This window comes from Lottia gigantea (assembly GCF_000327385.1).
Source record: "Lottia gigantea unplaced genomic scaffold LOTGIsca_147, whole genome shotgun sequence".
In the NCBI taxonomy this organism is placed as follows: Eukaryota; Metazoa; Mollusca; class Gastropoda; family Lottiidae; genus Lottia; species Lottia gigantea.
Window position 1 is genome coordinate 53,522 of NW_008707746.1, and position 13,535 is coordinate 67,056.

Here is a 13,535-nt window from a genome sequence, read left to right on the forward strand (position 1 = left end):
ACACCTTTTTTTTCCAAGTGGATGGAGTAAAGAAACAAGAGAGATTGAGTGTTTACGGCGATTCAATCCCCCCTATTTCAACGTAACCAGAGGTCCTTCTTCGCAATGTCAAGCTATTGCAGTGAATGGTATAAGGCGAAGTTTTGTAATAGCTTGACATTGAAAAGATGACAGAGACCATAAGTCCTAATTTCCTCCTGACGTTTTCAGAAATCTTAAAGGGACAGATGCTCTATTTTGGTGGCTTGATTTGAGTCTTGAAAGTATGTAAATAGTCTTTCATAAGAACTAGAAATTTACGAAAATCGCTTAATTCCTTCAAAAATATCTGTAACTAGGAAGTTTACCCTTTCTATATATGGCTTCTCTAGAGAGTATCTTAAAATAACGAGTCGTCATTTTAATATTGAAACGCGGATTTTTCTGGACACTCATGGATTTGCAGTCTCAAATTTCGACGGTGAGCTGTGGACACTATTACTGATTGGCTTAGCATAAAATATACCCGTTTCTGAGACTAAAGTATGATTGGTCAAAAAGAATGCCACACCTATCCCTTTAAAACAATTTCATAATTTTTGTCCTACAAAATACTTAAAAACGAAGCCGAAAAATAGCTTTGTTAATCATATTTAGAGACAAAATATTTGTATTTCAAGGCATTGTAAAATGTTTTTTGTATGTGTCCGCAATTTTAGAGCCCTACAGTTCACAAAGTGACTACTCATACGGCGATTCAAAAATGGACAGCGGTCAGACAGAAATAATTACTACATTCGTATAACCGACTTGGACACTAGATGATAAATTCTACCAGGGATTGACATCATTATCGATCCGTTTTGTTTTCGTCTCGACTATTTCTAATATTCAGGCGTCGATAAATTCAGGTCATTTTCCTTGTTCAATTACAATCCGCTGGCAATTGCTAGATCGACGGAGATTGTTCAAGTTTTTCCAAATCTTTCACTTTGATCCTTAAAGATGGGTTTCCTTGTTTTTTAGAGTCAAATTAAGCAAACTATTAGAATAATTGGTGTTTCTAATGAATTACCATGTATTCTGTATCATATCATTATGTTCTTATTGTATATAATTAAGAGTTTTAACCAATCATGTCCATATATATACAGTCTGGATAAACAAAAAAAGACTTTTTGACCTTTCTTGATCGGTCACTTACTGGAATTCTGCTGGCAATTCTCTTCTAATTTAGCAACTGGTATTTTTTCAAGTCATTAGAACATCTCTTCTTTCTATTCATATAAGTATTAGCATTTTCATAAATGAAAATAAGGGAACCCATCTTTAAAGTTGTATAACTATCTCCAAATATTACTAGTTCACTACAAACATGAAAGCTTTATACATTCGCTTCAGTGCTCAGATTGACGTTAAGCACGCTTGTAATTAGACACTTCCCTGATGATGAAAATGTAGATTTTTAAAACGTAGTATACCATAAAATTGTTAATAGGTCCAAGAAGATTTATATGATAACCGTTATGATTTTCTTTGATTTAGTTCATTGCATATTAGCTACACAATTATTGTAAACATAACTTTAACCCTGTGCCAGTGCCTTATATTGAATAGTAACTTGTAATTGTAACCCTAATCTCACAAAATTGTGTCCGTTACTTAATGTGATCTCTACCCCTAAATGTCGCTAAAGGCTTATCAGAGAGTTATTGCAATTCGAGTAACAGTTGTTGGCGATGTCGTCATAATATCGAATCAATTTACAATAGTAATTTAACACTGGCATTTACTTAATTGCATTGCATTTCATTTGAAATTTACCTCTTACCGCTGTAGATATTTAATAGGCATAGCTGAAATCGACCTCTAATTCTTCGGCGAATATTTAGATGACCATATCCCTTGAAGAACAAGATATAAGATCTATAGGGAAATTGCGATCATTTATTCAAAAAAATCATCAGTATTAAAGGAACTAGTTCGCCATTTTCGGCTGATTTGGGTCTTGAATTCGTGTAAATCGTACGAAAATCTCCTTTTTCCAGTTTCTGAGGCTTAACAGTAAATCGACATTTTAAGATGGTTTTCCTTATTTTTTAGTGTCAAACTATTTCATTAATTGGTGTTTCTAATGAATTACCATGTATTCTTAATCATATCATTATGTTCTTATTACATATAATTAAGAGTTTTAACCAATCATAAATATCCATGTATGTGCAGTCTGGATAAACAAAAAAAGACATTTTGACCTTTCTTGATCGGTCACTCATTGGAATTCTGCTGGTAATTCTCTTCTAATTTAGCTAATAATGAATTAATTATGGACATGTGAGACAAACTGGTATTTTTCCATCATTAGAACACCTCTACTTTCTATTCATATAAGTATTAGCATTTTCATTTTCATAAATGAATATAAGGGAACCCATCTTTAAATCGTGACAATTTTTCTTCATCGATTTGAACTTTGACCCGTATTTCAGATTAAAATTACTCAGGATATCCTCCAAATCGGAACTGACATTTGTGGGGAGTTTTATGTTGGTTTGATGAAAGTAGGTCTATACTTGTATACATGTGTTTACTGTATTATCAAGTCGTGTTAAGTGGTTAAACCTATGTGCAAAGGACGAGGCGCGATAAAGTTATAAAACGAAAACATGTCCGCTAATGCCGCTGTCGTGGAGAAATTGTCCTCATTGTACACTGCGTGATGTTACCTGTCCTATAAGGCTCTATCAGGCACAGCAATGAATGAAACAAATCGAATCTCCGTGCATTTAGCGCAAGAAAATTCTCAATTCCTCGGCCAATGTTTTCTATAGCGACAGCATTCACATCTGAAGCTGACAGCCAAATCACAAAGTGATATACGGCGCTAGTTTAAGAACGTGGGCTTATATGAAACATATAAAATTCGGCAGTAATATTATTAAAATAAATGCCAAATATACTACAAGTGTAAATGTCAAACGAATCGTGTTACAATTATTACTAATAGTCATTATTTGAAATTACTGAGGCTTAACCAGACCTTTGAATTGATTGAATTAGTCCGAGGGGGGAATTAAATGAAATGAATGGAGTTTTACGTCCTACTTTTCTGCACCATGTGGGCTAATACAGACGGGCAACTCCATGCAGGGTGCAATGAGGGAAATTTTGCCAGGACAGCGGCATTAGCCTGCTCTTTTTCGATTTCTAACTGTCGAGGGATCTTTAACGTGCACAGCCTGTAGCACACGGGGCCTCGGTTTATTGTCCCATCCGAACGACTAGACGCTTTTTCCATGTCAGCCCCTTGTACCTGCATCACTGACAGGGGGAAATCGGGTTGAAAAGCCGAGGGTATTATCTCGACCTATGCCGGGATTGAAACCTGGACCTTCAGGTTAGCGAGCAAGCGTCTAACTCATTGAGCCACCGCGACTCCCAAGAGGGGGGAATTAAGGGAGGGGCTCCGTTTATTTAAAGGAATAGATTCACCGTTTGATTCAAACGGGATTTTTAGCTAAGCTAATCAGTAGCCTAATACTGTTCTCGTCTGAATGTGAGAATTTGTGTAGAATGTTAGAATGACGATTCGTCTTTCTTGAGACTTAAGATAGATAATTTCCTAGTTTAGGGTAGTTTTGAAAGAATTATGCAATTTCGTACATTTCTAGTACTTCTGAAGACTATTTTCAAAACCCAAATCAACCCCCCTAAAATGGCAAACGTGTCTCTTTAATTGAATTTAATATACTTGTAGTTCACACATTTGGTCAGAAATCGATGACATTCGATGGAGCTCTGTGTTATTTCCATGCATGTTAGATCCGTGCGTGGGTTGCGTACACAGAGGTATCATTAGGTTTAACAGTGAATTATTTAAGGAGAGGGGCAATTAAAGATGGGTTCCCTTATTTCCATTTATGAAAATGAAAATGCTAATACTTATATGAATAGAAAGTAGAGGTGTTTTAATGACTTGGAAAAATACCAGTTTGTCTCAAAAAGTCTTTTTTGTTTATCCAGACTGTACATATATGGACATTTATGATTGGTTAAAACTCTTAATTATATGCAATAAGAACATAATGATATGGTTAAGAATGCATAATAATTCATTACAAACACCAATTTATTCATCAAAAAGTTTGCTTAATTTGACACTGAAAAATGAGGAAACCCATCTTTAAAGATTTCATATTCCATTTAATTTGTTTTGAGAGAAGGGGGTGTGGATGAATAAATTATGATTACATTTTGTCAATATTTCAACGGTGTTTTTTATTCATAACAGCTTTCAGCTAGAAGTAAACCTTTACAGCCATGCAATCATTTTCACTTATATAGTTTGTAAGTATGGTTTGTAAGTTTGCACATCACAGACACCTTAAATTGAAAAAAAATGTCGGCAACCCCAGACTGCGATAGCCAACTACAAAAACGACTTTAAATAAAGGTTTCAAGGTCAATTTTTTTTTTTTTGGATTCTATTATCACCAGGCGTGTGCCACTTCTGAACCGATTAATTTTTTTTTTGTCGCTGAACTTTGATGTGGAAAATATTGACTTTTCATCATTTCACAAAGACTAAGATAATAAATGAAGTTCTCAATCTAAAATGTTAGTAAAATTTTCCTCATTGCATACTGTATGGCTTTGTCAATCTTCATTAGCCCTATTAAGACGTTAAACTTCGTTTCATCTTCAACACCACTTATTTCGAATCAATGGTTGTAGTCTGATTTGTTACAGTGAGAATAGAGTTATTTCCCTTGAGTCCAGATCCAAAAGAAAAATGTCTAGACTGAAACACCGGTTAATTTAGGCACACGCAAAATAAATTATCTTTCAACACAAAATTGAATTTAAAAAAAAAAGGAGAAAATATGTAAATATAAGTGTCAAATCGGCAAAATAATGTTATACTTATGATAAAAGCACCCAAAATGTCTCACATAATCACAACTGCATTTTCACTACCTGGCATCCTTCTTCAAAAAAAAACACAACAAAGATAGCATTCTCTTCATCTGATTGGTCAATCACTCAAACTGAATTTAAGTTTAGCTATATTTAAGTGATACTACGTCTTAGAATGAACATAATAAGTTCTCGAAATGGTCAATATGAGTATATATTCATCAGTGAACTTACCTGGTGTCATGAAGTTACAACAGAATCCCTGTGAAATCTAGAAAATTGGAAAATTCATAACAACTAAGTAATTATTGAAAAACGCTTAATCTTGATATTAAACGTTTTTCAATAGTTAATTGCATATTTATGGATAATTACTAAGTTTTTTGGATTTATCGGATTATATAAGGATCCTGTTATGTTATTTATGACACCAGGTATATCTTCTGGCTCTTATTGGCCAAGTTTAAAATTCTTCAATTTTATGTTAATTCTAAGACGTGGTATCCCTTTAACTCATCAAATTACAGTATCATTCGGGATTTTCTAATTGGTCATATTGTAATGAAGGTAACTCATACAGTAATCTGATTGGTTAAACTTAAAATCAATTCTAGTAGGCCTATTATGCCAATCAGATAAAGCGAATTCTCAAAATCATTCTTAAGTAAAGTATTTTTGAAACGGGACCAAGGTCAAATCACAGGGGTTCGAAATTTAGGCAATGGAGTTTGTCATGTCCAGTAATACATGAGCATCCAGAAGTTTGTCTAAATATTTAGTGGTTATTGTCCTTAAAGCGACCACTGTTTCAATACACCGCACAAATAACATAGAACCATTGCCGTGATTCAACAGTAACTGGCACTTTAATGCCATCGATAAGTCCATTTCCAAATTCTCCAACATTTTAACTGTTTTCAACCCTTCACGATCTGAAGTGGAAAGAATGGCAAAATAATATATATAACTTGCTATGTAGAATTTAAAGATGGTTTCCCTCTTTTTCATTTATGAAAATCAAAATGCTAATACTTATATGAATAGAAAGTAGAGGTGTTCTAATGACTTGGAAAAATACCAGTTTGTCTCACATGTCCATAATTAATTCATAATTAGCTAAATTAGAATAGAATTGCCAGCAGAATTTCAATGAGTGACCGATCAAGAAAGGTCAAAGAGTCTTTTTTTGTTTATCCAGACTGTACATACATGGACATTTATGATTGGTTAAAACTTTAATTATATGCAATATAAGAAAATAATTTATCCATAATGATCACGTAACAAAAAAATGGAGTAGTATACTATAAATTTGTGCTCCGTTGTTAAAAAAAATACAATTTTATCATTCTTACCTGGACAAAATAAAACCATAGCACATAATAAAGATAATTCTACATCAGTCAGTTCGTATTTCCGTAATTTTCCCACCACGTCGTACATATGGTGGAATACTTCGCCCAATAAACCATACTCGTTCCAATGTTTCGTGTCTAAACGGAATTTTAACTTTTCATCTTCCCACTTTTCCTCGGAGTGAAGTATATGCGTCGAGTCGTGGATTGCTGCAACTTCTAAAAGGCACCCTTTGACCAAGAGTCTCTGTTCGTCCAAGGAGAGGTCCAAGAACTGAGGAATTTCTTTCGCGAATGTAGTGATGCATTTGACTATACAAGGTAGATAGCGAACATAAATATTCTGCGAATCTTCTTTTGATTGCAGCTTGACTATCTGAAAGAATATAACTTTAAGCTTTAAAGATGGGTTCCCTTATTTTTGAAAATGAAAATGCTAATACTTATATGAATAGAAAGTAGAGGTGTTCTAATGACTTCGAAAAATACCAGTTTGCCTCACATGTCCATAATTAATTCATAATTAGAAGAGAATTACCAGCAGAATTCCAATGAGTGACCGATCAAGAAAGGTCAAAAAGTCTTTTTAGTTTATCCAGACTGTACATACATGGACATTTATGATTGGTTAAAACTTTTAATTATATGCAATAAGAACATAATGATATGATTAAGAATACATGATAATTCATTAGAAACACCGATTTATCAAATTGTTTGCTTAAATTAACATTAACAAAAATAAGGAAACCCAACTTTAAGCGTTTAAATCTCAGTGGCAAACCAATTCTAAACATTCTAAAAAATCATTGGCAAACTGACTTTTAGCTTTCTTAAAACTTCACGGCAAACCAATTTTAAGCTCCTATTTACAATTGGCTTACTCACTTGAAGCTCTTAAAATTCAATGGTAAACCAATTTTAAACTTTCATAAAACTTAATGGCAAACCAATTTTAAACTTTCTTAAAAGTAAGTGGCAAACAAATTTTAAGCTTTCTTAAAACTTAATGGCAAACCAATTTTAAACTATCTTAAAACTCAATGGTAAACCAATTTTAAACTTTCATAAAACTTAATGGCAAACCAATTTTAAACTTTCTTTGAAGTAAGTGGCAAACAAATTTTAAACTTTCTTAAAACTTAATGGCAAACCAATTTTAAACTATCTTAAAACTCAATGGTAAACCAATTTTAAACTTTCATAAAACTTAATGGCAAACAAATTTTAAACTTTCTTAAAACTTAATGGCAAACCGACTTTAAGCTTTCTTAAAACTTAGTGGCAAACCAATTTTAAACTATCTTAAAAATCAATGGCAAATCGACTTCAAGCTTTCTTAAAACTTAATGGCAAACCGACTTTAAGCTTTCTTAAAACTTAATGGCAAACCAATTTTAAACTTTCTTAAAACTTAACGGTAAACCAATTTTAAACTTTCTTAAGACTTAATGGCAAACCGACTTTAAGCTTTCTTAAAACTTAATGGCAAACCAATTTTAAGCTTTCTTAAAACTAAGCGGCAAACCGACTTTAAGCTTTCTTAAAGCTTAATGGCAAACCAATTTTAAGCTTTCTTAAAACTAAGCGGCAAACCGACTTTAAGCTTTCTTAAAACTTAATGGCAAACCAATTTTAAGCTTTCTTAAAACTAAGCGGCAAACCGACTTTAAGCTTTCTTAAAACTCAATGGCCAACAGATTTAAAGCTCTTATATATCAGTGGCAAGCTGACTTTAAGCTCTTCAGAGAAACAAGCTATAACTTTAAGCTCTTAAATCTCAGTGACAAACCAACTGCAAGCTTAAAAGTACGAAAGAAGTCTGATGTTCGAAAATGAAAGACTTGTGTCATTTAAAATGGTTAGAGAAATTGTTCAAATTTTATTATTTCAAGCTTTTAAGCCTAGTGGATCAGTGAGTTAGACGTTTCTTCCCGATCCTAATAAGAGTGCAGGGTCCGATCGATAGATCGGATTTTCCAACTCGGTATCCAAGGCAAGGTGTACTATACACTAGTGCACGTTAAAGAATATTGGTTAGCCCAAGAGAGTAGGTTCATGGTTTTTGTTCAAGAAAAATTCTCCTTTTTTACATCCTGCATAACGTTGCCTAATAAGAATCAATCAATGATTTATAACCTTATTGACTATCGTCTGCTAGGTGATTATGTGTCTTACGTTAGAATCCCTCTCTAGACAAAAAAATTGATGACGTCTGTACAGCATGTAGGCTACTTTTGACATTTAGTCTGACCAGTATTAGAATTGACCTCTATGACCATTGCCACTAGTCGGCCACTTTAAATATTAATCTGATGCCACTGCCATTACTTTCGGTATCCGAATATGTTACCATTAAATATAATCACTTAGAAGCCACAAGAAAACCTCAAAACAATCTGATGTCATGACCAGTGCTTTCGATATTTTATTTGACGATGATACCTCACCCTTTCCAACTAACCTTTGAAACACTAAACTAACAATCGTGAAATATCACAGTTTTACAACCTTAATTTACACTATATCAAGACACCCCCAAGTTAAATTGCAAAACACCCTCCCAATCGTTCGCCTACTCACTGTAGAAATACTAGGTCTATTATCGAGTGTCGGCCTCATTTAACATTACTTCCTTGTTGCCAGAATTGACCAATCAGAAGTCGTCTTAACGGTTCGTCGCGTGCTACAGAAGACTCAACCAATCAAATGCCGTGTGACTTGATATAGGTCATAGCCGAGTTGAGATAAAACTGTCATATTGACACACGAGAATACTTGTGACCTCGTTTTTTTTGCTCCAAGGTCAAACTGTTATCGGACTAAAGTTCATTTTAACTAGAATTCACTGAACGTTTACTTTTAAATTCATATTTCGGAGAATTCGTCGATTAAATTGGTAGAAGGGAATTTTGTTTAAGATCGCAAAGCGGGATAGTAGTCAAAGCCACATTCGTGACAAAATTTCTCTCATTGTACGACGCTAGGCGTGGTATGTCTTAAAGAACATTACTAAAATGCAGAAATGCATTACGTAAGAGTACGATTCATTATTTATACTGATTTCGAAACTCAAAGTTTGTATTTTCCTAAAAAATTAGATACTGTAATTTCAAACCCCCTATCTTAAGCACCCTGTTTAAACTTATAACTGCATTCGATTTCATAATGCCAATTTCAAAGGTTCCTTAACGATGTTTTCGTATGTTTTTATTTAGTACAGCATGTTCGAATTCTCATCAAGAAAATCGGAGAAAAAATTCGATCTGAGAACCATTATTTCAATATAGAACGTTCTCTCCAACCTCGAGTTATCAAACGTCATTACCAGTGATTCATTATAGAATTAGGTGACACGTTATACTGACATACCTTAGATCCCTAGGGCACTATTATCTCCGGTGATGTGTATTAGGTTAGGGAGGGGTTCGGGTGGTCTGGCATGCCATTATTGAGATATCTATTTAAATCCTGAACACCCCTTATTCTAGCGCTTAAATCTACCAACCAATCAACCTTCGAGCGCTCTTACTAAACTTATCCCAAGCCCTTTGCCATAAAATACATGCTGGGCCCTCATTCATTTCCATGATCAGAACGAGTTTGGAAGAATGAAGGAGATCGAGTAACTCACGCCCCACCATCCAGGGCCGAGTTTCACCGCCATGTCATTCGATCCGACCAGATCTAACGAAGAATCAACAACCAAACCAACAACACAGAATCATCCAATTTGAACCAATCCAACTACCAACTACTACGACTATCAACAACTGCCTAGTTTGTGGTATCAGCATCCGCTGGAAGCGAACCATTAACTTGTCATCTACCAACAACTACCTAGTTTGTGATATCACCATTCGCTGGAAGCGAACCATTAACTTGTCATCTACCAACAACTACCTAGTTTGTGATATCACCATTCGCTGGAAGCGAACGTTAACTTGTCATCTACCTACCTACCTACCTCATTCCTTTCTATTACACCGAATGTGTAATAACACCGACCAAAGTTGCCCTCAGATTCTGCCAGTCGCAAGTTCCAACTGGGTCTTGTCCTCCAAGTAGAGTTTATCTTAGGCTTCCGTAGACTAGCTCGACTCACCCACGCCCTCCATACCCTACACACAATTTCGTATCATTTTACTTAGCGAAAGAATTACCTGGGAGCCCCTACATGCCCTTCTCCCTCCAAAATTTTTCATAGAGACGCCACTCCCCCACCCCCACTCTTTATAATAAGACTCATACTTACTTCACTAGGAGACAATTCAAAAGCTACTCTGTCGAATTCCTTAACAGCTAATTTGAAGGCATCGTGTATTGAAAGTATCATTTGCTCTGTTTTGACTTGCTTGTCAATATCCACTGCCCCACTCTGGTTCTGTGGTAGAACAAAGAAGCTGTTACTGGCAGGGCGGTCTTTTTTAGGACAGCGACCCAGTCTTACCGCTGAAATGATCAAAACACGGAGAAATCAGCTATTAAAACAAAACATACATTCTCTCGTGATATTTTTCTTCTTCATTGTAATCTAACCACTTTACTACCACAGCCCCGTTCTCTAAAATTCTTGTTCAACCAATCGAAACGTGTCAAGTAAAACAATGACGGATTGTGGGGTAGCGAAACACCGAGAGGCAGTGATAGTTCCCTACAAAATTTATATACACTAATGATGCTCAGACCGAAAACTACCAATAAAAAGGTAGTTTCGTAAGACTTGGAACAAATATTGAAAATGTGGGTACATTCGTAAGAAAAACCACACCATATACGCCCACCACGGCATGCGGATGGTAATATTAAAGATTTTGGGGCCAGGGCAATAACTCTGCTTCTAACGGTCGAAAATAGCTCAAATTCGAACTTGATCTTTTTATGAATATGTATACACATACCGAATTTTATTTGATTCTATCAAAAAATCTAGTTTTTAGAGCGTTTACAAGCAAATGTTGACGGACGGACCGACGGACGGGCAGGGGTGCAGACAATATACGTCCACATAGAGAGAAAAAGCTCGTACATTAATTTTGTGACAACTGACAAAAAAGTGACAATGTAAAATGTGACAAAATAATAGCAAGATTAGAACTAGGGTTAAAAAAACGTACATTCGTGGGACATGCCGACACTAACACATTTATTTAACCGACAGAATTGACAGCGGTTCCTGCTAATTCTCATGATGAGACAGCCCTTCATGTTGCCACATGGCTTGTAGGTGATATTCTGCCGGATTGTACGTCGGAAAAATCCCTGAAAATTAACAAATGAATATTAGTAAAGATGTGAATCCAAACAAGATATTGTTCTGCATGTATGCTCTGTCACATATTTTGTATAATAGTTAAATTTCTCATGTGTTGTACCGAATGACTCGTATTTCTTTTTTTTTCATATGAAAACGAACCACTGTACAAAATATGATCACGAGTTTAAATATTAAAATGCTAGCATATTACATTTGTATTTTTTAAATTTTAGAGGAAATTATGAAAGTTAATGAAAACACTTACTTTGCAACCTTCGCAAGAAAAAACACCATAGTGAAAGCCTGAGGCCTTGTCCCCACAAACACGACATAATATATGTCCCCCGGGCGGAACACCTGAAATTCCCAAAAAAAGAAAGGAGTTAAAAGGGTTATAAGGGCTAGAAGATTTGATGCAATTTTGGTTCGTGAAAGTCGCGAAAAATATATTCCTATCGTAACTATTATTCATATCACAAGAAGAACATTGATGTTTCAATATACAAACCATTATTCAATGAAAAAAATGAAATGAATGGAGTTTTACGTCCTACTTTTCTGCACCATGTGGGCTAATGAAGACGGACAACGCCATGCAGGGTGCAATGAGGGAAATTTTACCAGGACAGCGGCATTAGCCTGTTCTTTTTCGATTTCCAGCTGTCGAGGGATCTTTAACGTGCCTGTAGCACACGGGGGCTCGGTTTATTGTCCCATCCGAACGACTAGACGCTTTTTCCATGTCAGCCCCTCGTACCTGCATCACTGACAGGGGGAAATCGGGTTGAAAAATCCAAAGGTATTATCTCGACCTATGCCGGGATGGAACCCTGGACCTTCAGGTTGCGAGCAAGCGTCTAACTCACTGAACCACCGCGGCTACCCTAAAAACCATTATTCAAATCATAAGGAGAAAACTAATATATACCTATATACCTTTCATCATATTTAGAAACTGATACATCAATATACATTAATATCACAAGAAGAAATTGACAATTAATATTATAACAAAACTACAAAGAGAAACCTGGTATACAAAATATATAAATCATTATTCAAATCACACGGAGAAAACTGACGTTCATAAATATAAATCAATATTCCAAAAACCTGACACATTACAGGCCTGAGGGCGCATGGGCAAACACACCACCCCGAAATACGACACGGGTTAGGCTCCTCTAGGTAGTGCCACCAAGTCGAAACCGGATCGCATATTTTTACAGAACTCAAAAACCGGCCGGGTCACACGATTTCTGATCCGTGCCTGAATTATATAGAAATATTAAATACATCTTGTGCCTAAGTTCCACAAATGACGCATTTTCACTTTAATTGTGCCTCAATTCGGCAATTTGAACCCAAAACCCAATTACGTTCTGAATTTAGGCATCTGCAAATATTTGCCTTTAACTTTAAGTAAGGCACCTTAAAAAAATTTTGCGGACAATTTTTTCCGATTTTGTCCCACAGGCAAATATTGGTATCTTCGAGCAGAAGTTAGGCACTTTGATACCTGCTTTGTACCTATTTACTTTTTGTCTTTTACCTTTGGAGACATTTCCCAATCTTTATCCCTTTGTTAGGCAATTCCATACTTAAATTTGGAAACATTTCCCAATCTTTGTCCCTAAGTTAGGCAATTCCATCCTTACCTTTGGAGACATTTCCCAATCTTTGTCACTAAGTTAGGCAATTCCATACTTACCTTTGGAGACATTTCCCAATCTTTGTCACTAAGTTAGGCAAGTCCATACTTACTTTTGAACACATTTCCCAATCTTTGCCTATAAGTTAGGCAATTCCATACTTACCTTTGAACACATTTCCCAATCTTGTTCCCCCTTGTTAGGCAATTCCATACTTTATCTTTGTCACTAAGTTAGGCAGTTCCATACTTACCTTTGAACATATTTCCCAATCGTTGTCCCTAAGTTAGGCAATTCATACTTACTCTTGGACGCATCTGCACACTTTTTGTAGAATTGCCACGGATTAGAACGATTAAAATACTGTATAGGCAT

General features: G+C 35.4%; 1 protein-coding gene across 1 annotated transcript; it reads right to left on the reverse strand.

Moving 5' to 3' along the window:
• Positions 1-5,558: 5,558 nt before the first annotated feature.
• LOTGIDRAFT_238472 (hypothetical protein) lies at positions 5,559-13,535 on the reverse strand (the record flags this gene model as incomplete). Its single annotated transcript, XM_009050210.1, has 6 exons — positions 5,559-5,828; positions 6,252-6,627; positions 10,507-10,703; positions 11,369-11,513; positions 11,774-11,865; positions 13,466-13,535. The coding sequence occupies 6 exons, from the start codon at positions 13,533-13,535 to the stop codon at positions 5,611-5,613; spliced, it is 1,098 nt and encodes a 365-aa protein (XP_009048458.1). The 3' UTR covers positions 5,559-5,610.